Source organism: Epinephelus lanceolatus, chromosome 14 (assembly GCF_041903045.1).
Source record: "Epinephelus lanceolatus isolate andai-2023 chromosome 14, ASM4190304v1, whole genome shotgun sequence".
Lineage (NCBI taxonomy): Eukaryota > Metazoa > Chordata > Actinopteri > Perciformes > Serranidae > Epinephelus > Epinephelus lanceolatus.
In genome coordinates this window covers 23,394,217-23,412,426 of record NC_135747.1, presented here as the reverse complement: position 1 = coordinate 23,412,426, position 18,210 = coordinate 23,394,217, and the positions used below count along the sequence as shown (strand labels likewise).

The 18,210-nt window shown below is 40.4% G+C and overlaps 2 protein-coding genes across 8 annotated transcripts in view; one reads left to right on the top strand and one right to left on the bottom strand.

The window, feature by feature from the left end:
* Positions 1 to 9,976, top strand: part of LOC117251211 (electrogenic aspartate/glutamate antiporter SLC25A12, mitochondrial-like) — a 31,128-nt gene extending 21,152 nt beyond the window's left edge. For both annotated transcript variants that reach the window (XM_033617279.2, XM_033617280.2), the window contains exons 11-18: positions 801 to 959; positions 1,927 to 1,979; positions 2,190 to 2,270; positions 5,233 to 5,373; positions 7,707 to 7,845; positions 8,126 to 8,284; positions 8,404 to 8,494; positions 9,369 to 9,976. In XM_033617279.2, coding sequence (XP_033473170.1) covers positions 801 to 959; positions 1,927 to 1,979; positions 2,190 to 2,270; positions 5,233 to 5,373; positions 7,707 to 7,845; positions 8,126 to 8,284; positions 8,404 to 8,494; positions 9,369 to 9,576 — 1,031 coding nt within the window. In that variant the 3' untranslated portion in view covers positions 9,577 to 9,976. The remainder of the gene's footprint in view (positions 1 to 800; positions 960 to 1,926; positions 1,980 to 2,189; positions 2,271 to 5,232; positions 5,374 to 7,706; positions 7,846 to 8,125; positions 8,285 to 8,403; positions 8,495 to 9,368) is intronic.
* Positions 9,927 to 18,210, bottom strand: part of dync1i2a (dynein, cytoplasmic 1, intermediate chain 2a) — a 29,120-nt gene continuing 20,836 nt past the window's right edge. For all 6 annotated transcript variants that reach the window (XM_033617281.2, XM_033617282.2, XM_033617283.2 and 3 more), the window contains 6 exons: positions 16,716 to 16,829; positions 16,022 to 16,155; positions 13,577 to 13,721; positions 12,706 to 12,846; positions 12,394 to 12,519; positions 9,927 to 10,861 (listed from right to left, as the gene is read on the bottom strand). In XM_033617281.2, the coding sequence (XP_033473172.1) occupies positions 10,748 to 10,861; positions 12,394 to 12,519; positions 12,706 to 12,846; positions 13,577 to 13,721; positions 16,022 to 16,155; positions 16,716 to 16,829 (774 nt within the window). In that variant the 3' untranslated portion in view covers positions 9,927 to 10,747. The remainder of the gene's footprint in view (positions 10,862 to 12,393; positions 12,520 to 12,705; positions 12,847 to 13,576; positions 13,722 to 16,021; positions 16,156 to 16,715; positions 16,830 to 18,210) is intronic.

Sequence of the window (18,210 nt, the reverse complement as noted above, 5' to 3'; positions counted from 1 at the left end):
TGAATTAGAGCCACAAGTCGACCTATATGCACCAAGATAACTGTCCAAGAACAAGATAAGTTCCCCTATGAGCCGATCAACAGGAAATGATGGCTATGGCTGAAATAAACAAATGTACTTGATCGTTCTCGTCATTCTTTAAGCAAAAAGACCAAGTATTCCAAACTTTCAGCTTCTTAAATTTAAGGATTTGCTGATACTCTTTGTCATGTATGATAGTAAATTAATTATCTTCAGGTTTTGGACTGTTGGACAGACAAAAGAAAGAATTAAAGATGCCACCTTGGGCTCTGTGACATTATAATGGGCCAAGGGTGTAGCTTCTGTTTCAACATTGGCTGGGACACATGTTAAAGAGAGGGTTTGGGGGAGCATCAAACGCTTAATTTCCTGCATTCTGGTGAATTTTTATACACCAATTTGTGCCTTTTCTACATCAATTCATGATGTTAATGGCATTAATTGTGTCAAAATAAAAGTCCCCTGCTACTTCTGTGTTTCTAATGGGGGGAACAATTGCACATGTTCTAAATATTGAGGGGGACGTGGCCCCTTCGTCCCCCCGAAATCTACACCTGTGTAATGAAATTTGTAACTCCTTCGGTCATTTAGTAGATGAAACAATTAACCAACAGTGAAAAGAATTAATAGTTGTAGTTGTAAGTCAAACAGTTGTGAGTATGAGTCTGATAAAACCAATACAAGCTAATAAATTGAACGTAATTTGTAACACATTGCCGAGATGCTCAAAAACATCAACAAAGCTTTTAACCAGTGACAAATGTGTGTGTGTTTTATAGCAACCGGTGCCACAGCTGTGTATCCCATTGACCTTGTGAAGACGCGCATGCAGAACCAACGCTCCACGGGCTCCTTCGTAGGAGAGCTGATGTACAAGAACAGCTTTGACTGTGCGAAGAAGGTGCTCCGTTACGAGGGCTTCTTTGGATTCTACAGAGGTAATCCCTTGCAGGTTTTATAGTACGTAGAAGGGAAACGTGTGTGCAGGCCAACATGTGGCTCTCGTGCAAAACAGACCATCTGATGGCATTAGGATTTGTCAGTGTGCTAATACCAGCAGCATGGTTTGCTAATTGATACCAGAAACCTCTGCCCTCCTCGTTCAGCAGTGAATAAAGCAACACCCAGGGGTCGCGTTTTCATTATCTCAATACCTGGGAGAGCTCCCCGAGGGAAATGACCAGCAGAATTCATGTAGTAGCAGTGTCTGATCTGCCTCTGCCCGGCTGTGTGATAATGGTGCTGAAGGCCTGTGATATACAACACTTCCACCCTCAGGCTGCGTATATGAAGGAAGTCAAGACTGCCATCTACTGCTACCTCCACCGCTGCAGCTCTTTGTTGCTCTGATCTGCTTCCCTCTGCCTTCCTTCCTCCTCTCTTGCACATGATAAGAGGGTGATTGACTCTGAGACAGACACGCTCGGCTGTTTTCTGGCTGCATACCAGCAGCAGTCACTCAGCAGCTCCTTCAGAAGTTTATCTGGCTTGATGAAGGACAGACGGTGAAACAGTATGGCGGTTATCGCCACCGTAGCACCCACCCACCCTCCCCCTCCTTGCCCCCGATCTTGTCCGTGACCACACAGCTCTCTCTGTTCCCCACCAACAGTGGGATCAGGCCTCAACAATGCTGATCCCACGCGCACCAGCAGTGTCATATTTTTGGACTTTTGTTCACTTTCAATGGGACCTTTGTGTTGTGGTGCATCAGATGTATCAGCCACATCTGTAAATATTTATGGGTTTGTTTTACGCACACAAGAACCCTGCAGCTTACATTGTTCTAGCTGTCAGTAGATGTATTCATTCAGCAAAGATAAAAAATGTGCATTCATTTGGAGCCAGGCTTTGTCTGTCTCTCTGTCAGGTATTCTAATGGTATCTATGAATAATATTTTGCAGGTCTCCTCCCGCAGCTCATCGGCGTTGCCCCGGAGAAAGCTATCAAACTCACGGCAAGTCATTCCACTGTGTAGCTCAGAGTGTTCAAAAAGTTGCTCCGAATGATTCAGTGCGAATGAAAAACATGCATAGAGCGCGGAAGAAACGCACTCTTCGCAATCAAGATGTGACTGCAACCACAAGTTAACATTAATGCCCTGCTATCAAGATTGGGATTGTGTCTCATCTGCCTTTTTTCTTCTTCCCTCTCTCTTTTTTTTCAGGTGAATGATTTTGTCAGAGACAAGTTCACCACACAGGATAATACCATCGCTCTGCCTGCAGAGATTCTCGCTGGTGGATGTGTAAGCATTACTTTAGTGATCTTTTTAAATTCAGTCTGTAGATGAACTCGAAACCAAGTAAAGGAACACCTGAGAGATGTGCAAAACATACACAATTATAAGTAAATAATGTGGAAATTATTTTCTGTCTTTTACTGATCAATTTAAATGCTAATACTAATTAAACTCCTACATTATTAATACTATTCTTTATATAACTAACTTGCTTGTTCACTTATAAGATGGAGAAATATTTTAGTTCATTAGTAAGTGCAAGAGAAATCAAACTACATGATTGCATATTGAATGTTTAACATTGCGATGTAAATAAGTACCCCAGGGCTACACAGCTGTTTGTTAACAGGCAAAGTCTAATGACTATACGAAGCAGTGGATGAAGTGTTCAGATCCTTTATTTACGTAAATGTAGCAATACTGCAAATATAAAAATACTCTATTACAAGTAAATGTTCTACATCGAGAATGTCACTTATGTTTAAGTACTAAGTATCATTAGCAAAATGTACTTGAAGTATCAAGAGTAAATGTAGAAAATGCCCCCTGTGATTGTTATATATTCTGGGATTATTATTACTGATGCATTAGTGTGTAAGTATCATTTTATTGTTGTAGTTGGTCGGGGTTTTCACTATTTAAATAATAGGGTAGTTTAATCTAGTGGTTTCCAACCTTTTCTCTAAAGCAACTCCTTTTCTATCACGAACACTGGAGTAAGTGACCTATTTCATGGATATTTCATATTAGATTCAATGCATAACAACAACAGTACAGAACAATTGATAAACTGTACAATTAACCCAAATAGCTAATGCAATAACTGTAGGAATTTTGTGTGAAACAAGCGATTTGGCTGAATTTTGAGCAGATTATTTACTGTGAATATTCCATTAAATATGAGTTTTTCTGATATTTGTAGAAACTTTGTATACAGTTGTCTGTATTATGTATTTTTTTTTTTAATTTTTAACAATCATGTATTTAATAGGCTTCTTTTTGATAATTTTAGTGTTTTCTTCTCCCTGATGTTTGGCTGTTGTTTTGTTAGCTCTTTGGTTGTTTTAACTGGTACTTTTCTGATGCAGGACGAGGCTATTTAGCAGCGATTGTCAGTAAAGTTTTTGTTCAAGTCTTCACTGTGCCCTTATTCTTTGAGATTTTGGGGAAAGTGTTTATCTTGTATAATAATCTAAGCTTTAAAAATAACAATTTAATTTAGTTTTCCCCACAGAAACAAGTGAAATGCTGAGGTACAGGCCTTCAAAAGTTTTCATACATCCCTTAAAATCAAGAAGGCCTTTTGACCCCCTGTGAAGCTTTGGCGAGCTCCATGGGGGGGTGGGACCCCCAGGTTAGGAACTAGTGCTTAATCTTTAACTATATTTATCATATTTTATAAGATATAATTGTTTTCTATGTAGCTAGTAATTAAAACTGTAGGATAAGTGGAATAAAAAGTATAAAATTTCTCGTAACATTGCAGGATTTGGAATCACTTCACCACTTCATACTAAGTAAATGTACTTTGTTATACTCCACTGCTGACTATATACACAAATTACTTAAAAGTGTTGTCTGTGTATTGATGATGGACTCTCATAAAGTTTTCATCCAAAAATCATACCAGTCAGGTGAACTGAGCTAATTTATTTTGACACGTTTTACAAGATTATAAAAGAAAATGTAGTTTATTTTTTTCAGTGATTAATAGTCACTCATTTGTCTAGTCTGTGTAAGAGGTTATAGTTAGTCAGCAAATAATTCATTTGGCTACATGAATACAAATGTTGACTTTTGTCACTGAATCTTCCAAATTGGACTTTTTGTGGCTCAAATTGCAACATAATAACATCGTTTTAGTGCAACACTAGATTAAAGACGTAATTCCTTCACTGGCTGTGATGAAGTGAAACAGGTCGGTCTCGTTGCAGAGCCCGCAGGTTGCTCACAGAGGAGCGGGGTCTGCAGGGTCATGACCCCTGTCAGGGTGTAATTGTAGGAAGAGGCCCTGGAGGGTCCTGGATGACGCTGGGTTTAGCTCAGTGTGATTGAGTTTGACAACGCGGTACATACCTGAGGCGTGGTCACACTGCAGCTCCCCACACAGGACAGCGAGGATGTTTCCAATACCCAACATTAACTGCTCAGGATACGTCCCATTAGATTTATATTCATTTATATGAATTTTGATGACATCCTTGTGTTGTTTGATGAAAGTTAAAAGTCTGGTTAATCTGACGGTTTGTTAAATTATCGCTCCCATCTGAGGAGCGGAGATAAAAGAGACAGGACGAATGAATCAATCTTCACAGCAGCGGATATTCCCCCTCCACTCTGAAAATGACTGAATGTGCCAGAGCTTTTTTTAGACCTTTGCTCGGATGTTTACAGATAAGCCCCCTGCCCTGAATGTCACCAGCAGCCAACCCGGGGCCTGATTAGATTTGGGGAGGGTGATAAATGTGCCTGAGTCAGAGGGTGCCGTGCCTTCAGGGCACCCTGAGCCGTCCGGGTGATCAACGCTCTCCCCTGGGAATGGGGGTGAATTGGGGAAGTGTGCAGGGTGAGGCCAGGCCGGGCCGCTCACCCTGCCACAGGAGGTGCCTCGGGGGAGGCGAAGGGGCAGAGGGCTGGTGCCAGGGTCAGAGCCTCCCGACCATGAGCCGGGGCTTCTCCTCACCCTACGCCTGCTCTCCTCTGACCCCAGTTGTTCCTCTATCAATGCCTGCTTTTTCCTCCTCCTGTCAAGGCCACTCTCTTACTACATGAAATCAGATCAGGGGAAAAAAGTGTCTTTTGTGCTGAAGTTTACTGAGATAATTAGAAATCTCAAAATGCTTACACATCGTTACATCGTCACCCAAAGTTCACCCTTCAGATATGTAACCTCAGTCAATCTGATAAACCTTCATCTGCACATATGAACCACTCCTCAGCTGTGTCTTTGTCCTGTTGCTTCCTGCAGGCTGGAGGCTCCCAGGTGATTTTCACCAATCCTCTGGAGATCGTTAAGATCCGTCTGCAGGTGGCTGGAGAGATCACTACAGGCCCCAGGGTCAAAGCCCTGACTGTTGTCAGAGACCTGGGCTTCTTTGGCCTCTACAAGGTAGGTCAGCACCTCTGCAGCACTGTGACGTCTCTCTGTAAACTGTCATACAAGGGCAGTGAAAGGTGCTCTTATATCCCTCAGACACAATACTGACATTTTTTTTATTCACGTCAGTGTTAATAGTAGTTTGGTGGTAGAAGTTTGGTGGAAGACATTTTCAGATATTAATCTACCAATAACTAAAAGTAAAAAACATCCATCAAAATTTCCCTAAAGCCAAAGATGTTTTGATTTGTCTGATAAATTGTACAAAAGGAGATTCAAGCTACTTAAAACAAGTCAAAGAATAACACAAAATCCTTACAATTAAGGTGGAACTAAGGCTTTTTTGTTTAAAAATTACATTAACAATTAATTTGTTAATTTAGTTGCAGATAAATTTGATTACAATTCATCAACTAAACATTTCCACTCTACTTTGAGGTAATGGTTGCAATACCACAAAGTAACAGCACATATTCACAAGTTAAGTGTTTCCAAGCAAAATACCACCTTAAATAAGTACAGAAGTATTATCAGGATAATGTGCATGAATATCCTGATAAAACTTGTGTACTTTTTTAAGGTACACGTAACTACACGTTCGGCAAATCACAGCACTTAGGGCAGAGTTTTAGAGTTTGTATGCTCTCCATGTGTCAGTGTGGGTTTTCTCTGGGTACTCCGGCTTCCTCCCATGCAGGTCAATCGGTGACTCTAAATTGGCCAAAGTATGAATGGTTGTCTCTCTCTATATGTTAGCCCTGCGATAGTCGGGTGTCCAGGGTGTACCCTGCCTTTCACCCAATGCCTTTTGCCCAGTGTCACTGGGATAGGCTCCAGCCCCCCTGTGACACCCAACAGGATAAACGGTTACGGAAAATGAGTGAGTGAATGAATGAATGAATGTACGCAAATATCACAAGTAAAAGTACTCATTTTGCAGAGTGTTATATTACTAGCTCCGCTAAGGAGGTTATGGTTTTGGTTCGGTTTGTATGTTGGTGTGTTTGTCAGCAGGATTACGGAAAAACTACTGGTCTGATTTACATAAAATTTGGTGGAAGGTTGTAGCATGGTCCAATTCACTGGATTGATACAGGAATTATTTCCCACTTTTCTTAACATTGCAAGACAGGTCATTTGGCCTTGGTGGAGTTTTTCGCCAGGGCTGGGCAGTAATGATAATGTATCAATATTGTGATATGAGACTAGATGTTGATTTAGATGTTTGATAGCATATATTGTAAATGCAAATATAATGTAAATTCCTGTCCTGCTTTTAAAGGCTGAATTACAGTAAAATGATATAATTTACTTACTTATTATATCCACATTACTGATTATATGTTATCAAAAATCTCAATGTGTAAATATTTTCTGAAAGCACCAATAGTCAACCCTATGATATCGCTGATATGGAGGTATTTGGTCAGAATGTTGGGATCTTTAATTTTCTCCATACCGCCCTAGACCCCTTCTGTAGATATAATCTATAAAAAAAAGTATTTTAATATGGTAGTAGGTTAAGGTTGGGTACTTTAATCTTTGTAAGTGCTTCTTTTTTATATAACATAGTATGATTATAACTACTAACCATCAAATCACTGTAAATGTCAAAATACAGTCAATATAGCAGAGTAAAAACAACATAAAAGGAAATACTCAAGTAAAATACAGTACTTGATTAAATGTACTTTCCACCGTTGATGTTTTTTTTTTTCCCGTAATGATGCACAGATTAAATACTACTGTATTTGAGCAAACATTTGTGTGTGTACACAGACATAATGGAGGTCAGGATCACAAATTTGAAGATCAAACAGTTCTTTTGCTGACTGTTTGCAATTTTCCAAAACAGCGTTAAACATGCAAAAAGGAGCCGTGGCCAACAACCAACAAGCAAATTAGTGAGGGATTATGCTGTGCTACTGCTCCTTCTCCAGATCCTTGTGGGTTTACTTACAGCTCCAGTCATGTGTTCATACTCCATATTTTAATGAGGAGCAGACAGTGTGTGGCTTGTTAAAAAAAAAAAAAAAAAAAAAGCTGACTTCCTCTTGGCAGAAGAACCGAGAACACCGGGATCCGTGGCTGTGCTCTATGTGTGTGTGTGTGTGTGTGTGTGTGTGTGTGTGTGTGATGGATCTCTCTCTGGAGGCCCACTGCTGCAGCTCTGCCTGGGGGCTCTTTGGCTCCGTCATCAACACTAAAGCCCCCTGTAGGTTGAATAAGACAGCTCCCAGACCACTTAATCCCTAAGACAAACCTCCTCAGCCTCTGCCCGTCACTGACTCTGCTCATGATATATTTATATATATATATTTAAACTGATCTTTTTTTTCTGTTAGGGAGCCAAAGCATGCTTCCTGCGTGACATCCCCTTCTCCGCCATCTACTTTCCTGTTTATGCCCACTCCAAGGCGGCTCTAGCAGATGAGGATGGAAGGCTGGGGGCACTACAGCTGCTCACTGCTGGAGCTATTGCAGGTAACAAACATTTGGAATGGAAAGGACATCCGAGATTAATCGAGGGATGTGTCACATTTTCTGCTCCAAGAAATGCATTTCCTCCTGTTAGTGTTTTCTCAGTCCGTTGACTCTCATAGCACCCTGGCTGTACACATATATATTTATATACAGTGCTTTTGTCATATCACACTATACAGCTATACCCATTTCAAGCCCTGCATGATGCAGCAGCAGGAATGACACCCATCTGTGCATAGTGAAAGCGCTTCATTATGTCTGTTGTGAAACGTCTCTTAAGGTGTGCCGGCGGCTTCACTGGTGACCCCCGCTGATGTCATCAAGACCAGGCTCCAGGTGGCGGCCCGAGCAGGCCAGACGACATACAGCGGAGTCATTGACTGCTTCAGGAAGATCCTGAGGGAGGAAGGTTTCAGGGCTTTTTGGAAGGGCGCAGGAGGTAAAAGCACACACACACTCAACTGGGAAATGAGGCTCGCTGTGGTGGCTGTAATTGTCTAGAAGACACCGCAAGAATATTGAATCCCATAATATAATTTTGAAACTCTCTTCCATTAGCTCGCGTCTTCAGATCTTCACCGCAGTTTGGCGTGACTCTGGTGACCTATGAACTGTTACAGAGATGGTTGTACATCGACTTCGGAGGACAGTAAGTATCTTAAAGGAGCAGTGTGTAAGATTTAGGGGGATTTAGTGGCATCTAGTGGTGAGGATTGCAGATTGCAACCAGCTGAAACTTCTCCATCATCATCATCATTGTTCAGGTGATTTTTACCCATTTTTTCCCTGATGACTCAAGATCCAAACCGTGAGGAAGTTTTTGTTGGGAGCCAAATTATCTGCAGAGGTCTCTTCCTCTCCAAAACGAACGGATCAGGTGATTTTAAACCGGTTAAAACACTGAATAAAGCAGTTTCACGTTACAAATTAGTGTTTTTCCCACACTATTTGGAAAGTTGGAGAAGGGCTGCTAGCCCAGCACCGGGTAATGTGTGCCCACGTTTTTCTCTGATAACTTAAGATCCAGACGTTCAGGAGGTTTTAAAAGGGAGCTGAATTTTCCGCCGAGATCTCTTCCCCTCCAAAATAGATGGACCCAGTGATTTAAACTGGTAAAAACACCAAATAAAGCAGTTTTGTGTTAAAAGAAATCTGTATTTTTCGACGCTCTCGTCACAAAGGGGCTACTAACTATGGTAGCTGACACTTTGACAAAAATGGCTCTATCTAAAGCCAGTTTAAGGATTGTCCATTCTGGGCTACAGTAGAAACATGGTGGTGCAACATGACTCTGTAGACGAGGACCTGCTCTCTCTGTAGATATTAACGGCTCATTCTGAGGTAAAGAAACTACAACCATTCTTATTTTCAGGTGATTATACACTTAAGAAAACATACTTATTATATTATGTTCCATTTCTGCCAATAAATCCCCTAAATCGTGTACACTGGAGCTTTAAAACAGTTTGTGCATCCTCTCGTCAGTGTCAAGAAGTGCATCTCACCCCGATCTCTCTCCTCAGTCGTCCTGCCGGCTCTGAGCCAACTCCCAAACCCGCCATCAAGGACCTTCCCTCTGTGACTGCAGACCACGTCGGCGGCTACCACCTGGCTGCTGCAACCTTCGCCGGCGTGGAGAGAAAGTTCGGTCTGCACCTGCCCAAGTTCAAGCCTTCTGGAGACGCGACAATCAAACCAGCGATGCCCAAAGCGGAGCCTCTGGCCTCATAAAGCATCACTCACCGTGACTGCGAGGGCTGCGCACTCCTCCAGCCACGTTTCCTCCAAAACGGTTTTATTGAGCCACGTTTCAATTTAATGCATTTGAGCGGTTGTCTTACTTTGAATGCTGCATGAGTTCTGCTTTATTGCGTTTTCTTTGCATAGCTTGCACAACTTTACTGTACATATTGTACTTCTCCACAGAGGGACATTATGGTATGACGAAGGATTGTAAACTGCGTTTTTTCTGGTGTGCAATAGCTTTGGTGTGCATGTGCCAGCTAAACTTCAGAGACATGAGGATGTACAGAAGTTTTCAGAAGTGTTTATTTTGAAATCATGACCAGGGACTCGGGAAATAATTTAAATGTATTTATTGTATTTTATTGAAATAAATCATTCAAACTGTTTGTTTCTACTGTGTGAAAAGTACATTCTCAGATTTGAGATTCTTCAGGAAACAGAAGGATCTCTGTTCAGATCCCGTCAACAGCACTTACAGCATACACGATCATCTTCTTAGGCATTGAGGATACTCCAGCTATCTCCAGTCTAACCAGCTCCACTGATTAAGTGAAGCCTGGTGCAGTATAGAATATAGAAAGTAGAAAGACATCTGGATTTTGGACATTTCAGTATTATACAAACACGTGAATATTTACGTTATCAAGTCTAAAAGGAGCTGAGATGACAACATGGTTCTACAGTATAAGAAGTTTACATTCCTGGGTGTTTAGAGATGTGATTGTTTTACTACAGCTTTGGTGAGAAATGGAGCTCCGCAGAGTGTCTGAACTGAAAAACTCAAAATTAAGGCTCATGATGACATGCACTAAATGACGACAGGTTTTACAATCAAAGGTTAAAACTAAAGTTTAAGGCATCTGGTTGGAGAAAGGATGACTGGTTTGTGTTTCATGAATATGGCTTAGTGTCTGAGGTCGATAGCCCTGTCGCTTGTGTTATTCCACGGAAGACTGGTGACAGTCCAGCTAACTGAGAAAGGCAGAGTTGTCCAAAAAAGAAGGTGTAAGAAAAAAAAAAGATGTCTACGTCTTTCTGATCAAAACCTTTTCCCTCCGGTTATGTTGTCATCACATCGTTTCCTTCCATCAAAGTCGGGGCTGATATTAACAAGCGCACCACTGGTCCCTTTAACATCACATCTGTGGTGAGTGGATCAGGCAGCCAGGCGCTGAGCTGCCAGCTCCTCTGCATCATCCCTGTTCTCGTTGATCTCTGCCAGCGTGCGAACAAAGCGGGTCCACTCGTCATTTCGTGGAACCGCAGTTTGCTGGGGGGAGGGGGAGGGGCAGAACAGAGGCATGATTAAAATCTGGAACACAGGCTTCTGCAGTGGCACAAGGTCACAGGTGATGCTCTAAAAAGTTGTATCGAATAGTTTGAAGCCTCATTCATAACAGTCAATCAACATTTGAATGCTTAGCAGCTTTTTTTTCTCTTCCATCTACTCATTCTGTTTAAACTTGGTATTTCAGTACAGTTTCAGATGAAGATTAGGCTACTCTATTATTAGTATTATTCTATTTGTAAAGTAAGATTCCAATGGTGACTGCAACTTGTGTGATCTAAACATTTCCAATAACTCCAGAGTGTTGAAGTCCAAAAGTCAAAATCTTTTGAAAAAAACATAAATGTAATCATTCCCAAATTTACAATCTGTCTTCCATCTAACTAAATATTCTGCTTCAATCCATATTTTTTGGCATTTAGCCTTTCAAAAGCAACAACTGCTCCGACCGCTTGCTGCACACAAAGGGAGGCAAGCACCTGAATTTACAGGATGGTCTCGCAGCAATCTAACAGCAACATAAATAACATTTATTCATTAAAGAAAGTTGATTGAAAATCATGAGCCGAATTATCCACAGAGGTCTCCTCCTCTCCACATGGACCTTGGGTCTCATTTAGAAACATTGTGTACGCACAAAACGAAGCCTGAAAGAGTCGTACGCCACTTCCCACGGAAAAGTTGTGATCTATAAAAACAGACTTGATGGGAGAAACTGTCCCTGTCCCAGGCTTACGAACATTTTGGAGACAGGAAATTGGTGACGCAGATGGAGAGGTGGAAGCCTGATTGTAGAAACTGTCGAACATTTTTTGGTGCACACCATTTTTGGCTTTTGTCCATACGTACATTTTTAGCATAGATCCTACGCACTGTTTTATCAATGAGACACCAGGTGATTAAAACAGGTAGAAACATTGAATAAAGCAGTTTCACCAAAAAAAAAAAAAAAAAAAAAAATTCTGTGTTTGGTTTGTTCATTCTGGGCTACTGTAGAAACATGGTGGTGCAACATGGCTATCTCCATACACGAGGACCTGCTCCCTATGTAGATATAAACGTCTCATTCTAAGGTAACAAAAACACAACCATTCTTATTTTCAGGTGATCATGAACTAAAGAAAACATACTTATATAAAATTTCTGACGATATATCCCCCTAAATCCTGCACACTGGAGCTTTAATCCAACAAATCCCCTTATTTAAATTGAGGATTATCTTTTTAAGACAGACATTCAAGGCTGAATTCAAAAACCTCAATAGAAGCTTTGAATGTAAAGAGAAAAAAAAGAGCCCTAATATGCTAATTCATAGACAATGGCTCAATAACACTCAAACCCATTAAGAATAGTTTGAGTTAAATCCACGAAACACTGCAATTAATCACTGATCCCTTCAGGACAAATTATGGAAGCGAAGAGGCTGAATCACGTCTGCAACAACATGCCTAAGTGATTATGACTAAAAAATAAAGAGAAACTCGATGGTGAAAAGCTGAGTCATGCCTGCTTACCTCGCCAACATCATACACAAGGACTCGTCCATCAGAGTCTCCCACAGCGATTTCCCTGCCAGAGTGAGCCCATCTGATCCTGTTGAGAGCCGGGTTACCCTCCACTGTCACACTGGCGGTAGGAACCTAAAACAACAACACCATGAAACACCAATTAGAGGAGTGGAAACAAGCTCTCAAACCTTGATGCTGTTTTTGATCACAGAAATTTATTTAGTGAAAAAAAAGTAGATAAATGAGATTTAAGTGTGTCTGCTATTAGAAAATGTTTGTCTCCTCTTATGTAGTGAAGGAAAGGTTGGAGTGTAACACCTCTGTGTCATTGTTGAGGTTCCACAGGTCAAGATGGCCGACTCCGTCCACACAAGCAAACAGAGCAGGGTGAGTCGGAGACCACATGACGTCGTACACATAGTCCGAGTTGTCCTCAAATGAGTACAGCGGCTTGTTGTTCTGCAGAAGAGATACGATCAAACATACTTCATGAATATGAAACCCGATGATGTTTTCAGGTTGTCACATTTTTGAAAACCACAGTTTTTTCTCATCTCCTGTCAAGCTCCCAATGTTTTGGTCACGCTTCTTTTTAGCAGCGAGGCTCAAAGGATCTCTGCACTTTGGTCCACAGTCAGAGCATCATGACTAATGTTTGATAGGTTGTCAAAAAACTTGACTCACTTTTATGTTCCACACGAATTGTTTTACCTGGCACCACCATCAGGTAAAAATTTGTCCAATATTTTGCTTTATGATCAAATACATTCAAAACTAATGACATTTTTATCAGCTGTAGTTTGTGTTGATTGCTATTTGCATTGTTAAACTAAGATGGTGAATGATACCTGCTAACCATTAGCATGTTAGCTTTAGCTGTGCAGGCATCAGCCTCAGAGAACACGTAGCTGTTGTTAGCCTCTTATGCTTGTAAAAATCAGAGGAACAAATGAGTTATTTTTTGGCTACCCAGCATCTACAATAAACATTAGAAACATTACCACCCTGAACTATAGTGCTGTTAAAACCTAACAAAAGCTGGTTTATATGGAGCCTTGTAGAGACACTAAACACACAGAGGGAGGAAACTTTCCCTACACACAGATGTCTTTTTCAACCCCCTCCCAAAAAAACCATAACTATGAGGTTCACTCTGGCCTTTAAAATGCATCCTAGATGTCATTCATACTTTGGTGCTCCACAGCTTGACAGTCCAGTCGAAAGAGGAGGTAACAAACAGGTGGGAGAAGTCCAGAGGTCCTGCAGCTGTGTGGCAGTGGATCCCTGTGATGGGCCCATGGTGGCCCTCGAACATCTCACTAATGCCCGCTTTGCTGTGGAGCACATGGCAGATAAAGTGGGGAGTGAGTACAAACGGACTGACAGGTTAGATCAAGAACTTAAAGAGATACTTCACTCCACATATGATAATTTGTGTATCAATTACTCACTCTGTTACATTTAATTTATGAGGAAACAATGTTTTTCTCACATGCCTCCACGGTGGATGAAGAATCCAAAAACGGAGAAAATTCTTGATGAATTGAAGTATAAGGGGATCATATTTAATAACATGTTTACAAACTCCGCACAACTTGTGCAGAATAATCCAAGTCTCATTTATCCAGTCAGATGTTCAGTACTTCCTAAGCAGACAGCTCTTTCCCCGTATTGATCGATATCGATATTTATCATGTTATACAATTTGATAATGCTGCGAGTTTAAAAAGTATCCTGATAATGTCTGACACCTGAAGAAACCAAATGATTTTCCAGCTTCCCATGGCACTCGTCCTAAAGCTGAGGCAGAGCAGTTTGAGAAAAATATTGCCTGTTAGCTCCTATCTGCAGTCTTGCTCTTTAATTAATATCTTGAATCCGTCTTTCTCCATGGTGCTCATGGGCATCATGTCTTTGGCTAGAAAGTATGACACTGCGTCTGTTATATCTCTGCTCTTTTTTGATCGCTACTCAGACGGGGTTGCGGCAGCAAAAGAGGACACTATTGATTGCTGTTGTGGTGCAGCCCCACTAGTGCTGCCCACAGACTTACTGCAGTTTTGTCCCGGATTTTCACGCTCTCAGTGTAGTCACTGGGATGCCACCTTTTCAGGTGACGGAAAAGGTTTGTTGCCGACATGTTTTCCAGACTGTCTTTGTCCGTGCATCGTCACCTTTCAAGTAGCCAAACCATTTCCAAATTATTAACATTGTGTAACCTTTTCTATCCACAATTTCATCCGTTTTTGAGGATAACGCAATAGCTCTTCTTCAGCTTCACTGCCGCTTTGCTCCTCACTTCCACTCATTTTCCCCTCTTTTCATTATTAACTGACAGATCGAGGCAGTGGTAGACCAGCAGCTTCCATGTTCAGCGAGGTAAAATTACTGTTTTTGTCAAGTCTGCCTTTGAAGAGATCATAGACTAATTTCACGTATAGTTCAGATCCCTGTCAGACAGAACCGTCTGTTTGGGAAGTACTGAGCATATGACTGGATAAATAAGACTTGGATTATCCTGCACGAGTTGTCTGAGGACCCCTATGACTTCAATTCATCAAGAATTTTCTCAATTTTTGAATTCTTCGTTCACTTTGGAGGCATGCAAGAAAAGTGTTCTCCAAGAATTCAATATAACACGGGGTGAGCAACTGATATACAAATGGTCATTTGAGGGGTTGAAGCATTATTTTAATATCTAAAAGCAGCTGATGTTGAGTAAATAACATTAGAATATACATTTCTTTACACTGCATGAAGGGAACGAACAAAGAAAATCCACACGGTTAACACTCCTGTTCTTAAACCCTTTGGGCATTACATTAAGTATTAAAAAAAGCACAGATGGACCTCTGTTGGACGCGCTCACATTAATCATTTACTTATATCATGTGATTACCAGCAGGGTGGCAAAAGTGCCTGCGACGCCTCAACCACATGTTGCAGAGCTGTTACCCAACTGAGGCTCTGATAATTAATGTAGAGAGGTAAATACTCAGCATGAGTGATGCTTATGCATTATTAACTGCGATGAGAGTATCATACCATTGTAAATGAGGTGGAAAATTATTCCCTCAATTACAGAGGTGATTCTGCTGTGCAAAAACCTAGCAGCTATCCCCTCTCTGTGGTCTCCGGGCACACTGCAGGACATGTACTCAGTGGCAGCTCTGATTTAAGCCACATTTCTTTGCTTCTTTACCAGAGAGCCAACCAGCATGAGAGGAGCCCCGGTGTCTTAAATGAGAATATTGTGGGATGAACTGCAATTTTAATTCTCCCTGGGAAGACCGACTGTAAACAAACTCTCTCACCCAGAGAAACATACTGAGAGGAAGAAAAAAAAAAAAAAAAAGGACAGGGAAAAAATGATTTGTTTCCCCTGCATGTGTGCCCTGTTTATGTTGAGCGACCTTTACAAACACAACTGACAAGCGGAAAAGAAAAACAGGATGACTGGGCAGGAGTGAAACCTCAAACAGCAGGAGATCAAGTGTTGGATTTGCGTTGCACTGGGAAGTGAGTGGGCTATATTTATTTGACACTCGGTCCGAGGTGGGCCTAACAAGCCGCCTCAGTTTCCTGGCGGTGTTCGGGAGGGACGCCGGGGACCGCAGTTTGCTTATAAACGTACCTTCCATGACGACACGACATGTAGACGGAGCCGTCCTCGCTGCCCACCACAAAATTGTTGACATCTCCGAGAGGGAAAGACATGGAGGTGACAGCTACAGCTTTGGACTGCTTGAACACCAGCTCCATGCTGTCCTGTGGAGGCAAGGCAACATGGAACAACATCTTTAACAAGCTCCCTGCTTGGGCTTTATGTTAACACACATGCTGCCAAGCACAACCTATAAAAATCACTTGACAGTTTATTAATGCGTAATCTAAATTCAACTAGCACTTTATAAAAAATGGAAGCTTGACACTGAGGTCTTGGCAGCACAGATGAAATGACACAGCTAGCAAAGTTAATTTCCTTGAGAGTGAAAAATGAGTTAAAAAATAACGGTAAAGCCGAGGGAAATACCAAAGTGGAATGCTCAAATGAAGGAACCCGGCCAAAATGTTTGACATTTAGCATGAAAGGGAGGGACAGGAAGTGTGTGGAATGTGAGACTGAAGAGACAGAAAATACACAGACTGTAAAAACTAAGCTCAAAGCTTTAAAATGTGATGTAGTATTAACACAGCAATTAGATTTTATGGTTTAAGCTTTAACCCAGAGTCGTTTATGTAATTCAGATATATTCCTCTGACCACCCATAGGAGAAACCCTACACACACACACACACACACACACACACACACACACAGTATATTACCTGTGGCTGAGAGAGCATGTCCAGACTCCAGGAGCAAATCTTGCCATCAGTGGAGATGCTAATCAGATTGTGGGCGTTCTGGGTGCCAACAACATTCACACAATATACTGGGTGCTGCAAAGAGAGGGAGAGAAAAGAGGGAGAGATTTTATTCCTCTGCTGGGTTATATGCTGCCCATTTCTGCAAGTGTGATGAAAAACAATTATGAGTTAGTATCTCAAAAATGACTTGTCTCAAAATAAGGACTTAGCATCTCCAAATCATGAGACATTCTCAAAACAATGACTTGAGATACTAAGTCATTATTTTGAGATAAGTCGTTTCTCATTATTTTAAGAACATTTTTCATTTTGAGATACTAAGTCAATCTTTTTAGATTAGTCATTTTAAGATAGCTCCTCTTTATTTTGAGATATTAAGTAATTATTTTGAGAAAGTTTCTCATTATTTTGAGATACTAAGTCATTATTTTGGGAAACTAAGTCATTATTTTGGGAAACTAAGATTATTTTGAGATTCTAAGTCAATATTTTGAGAACATTTCTCATCATTTTGAGATACTAAGTCATTATTTTGGGAACATTTCTCATTATTTTGAGATACTAAGTCAATATTTTGAAAACATTTCTCATCATTCTGAATCATTATTTTGGGAACATTTAGATATTAAGTCATTATTTAGAGAACGTTTCTCATCATTTTGAGATACTAAGTCATTATTTTGGGAAACTAAGATTATTTTGAGATTCTAAGTCAATATTTTGGGAACATTCCGCATTATTTTGAGATACTAAGTCTTTTGGGAAACTAAGATTATTTTGAGATACTAAGTCAATGTTTTGAAAACATTTCTCATCATTTTGAGAACATTTCTCATTATTTTGAGATACTAAGTCATTATTTTGGGAACATTTCTCATTATTTTGAGACACTAAGTCATTATTTTGAGAACATTTCTCATTATTTTGAGAAACTAAGTCAATATTTTGAGAATATTTCTCATCATTTTGAGATACTAAGTCATTATTTTGGGAACATTTCTCATTATTTTGAGATACTAAGTCATTATTTTGGGAACATTTCTCATTATTTTGGGAACATTTCTCATCATTTTGAGATACTAAGCCATTATTTTGGGAAACTAAGATTATTTTGAGATATTAAGTCATTATTTTGGGAAACTAAGATTATTTTGAGATTCTAAGTCAATATTTTGAGAACATTTCTCATCATTTTGAGATACTAAGTCATTATTTTGGGAACATTTCTCATCATTTTGAGATACTAAGTCATTATTTTGGGAAACTAAGATTATTTTGAGATTCTAAGTCAATATTTTGGGAAACTAAGATTATTTTGAGATTCTAAGTCAATATTTTGGGAACATTTCTCATTTTGAGAACATTTCTCATCATTTTGAGATACTAAATCATTATTTTGGGAAACTAGGATTATTTTGAGATTCTAAGTCAATATTTTGGGAAACTAAGATTA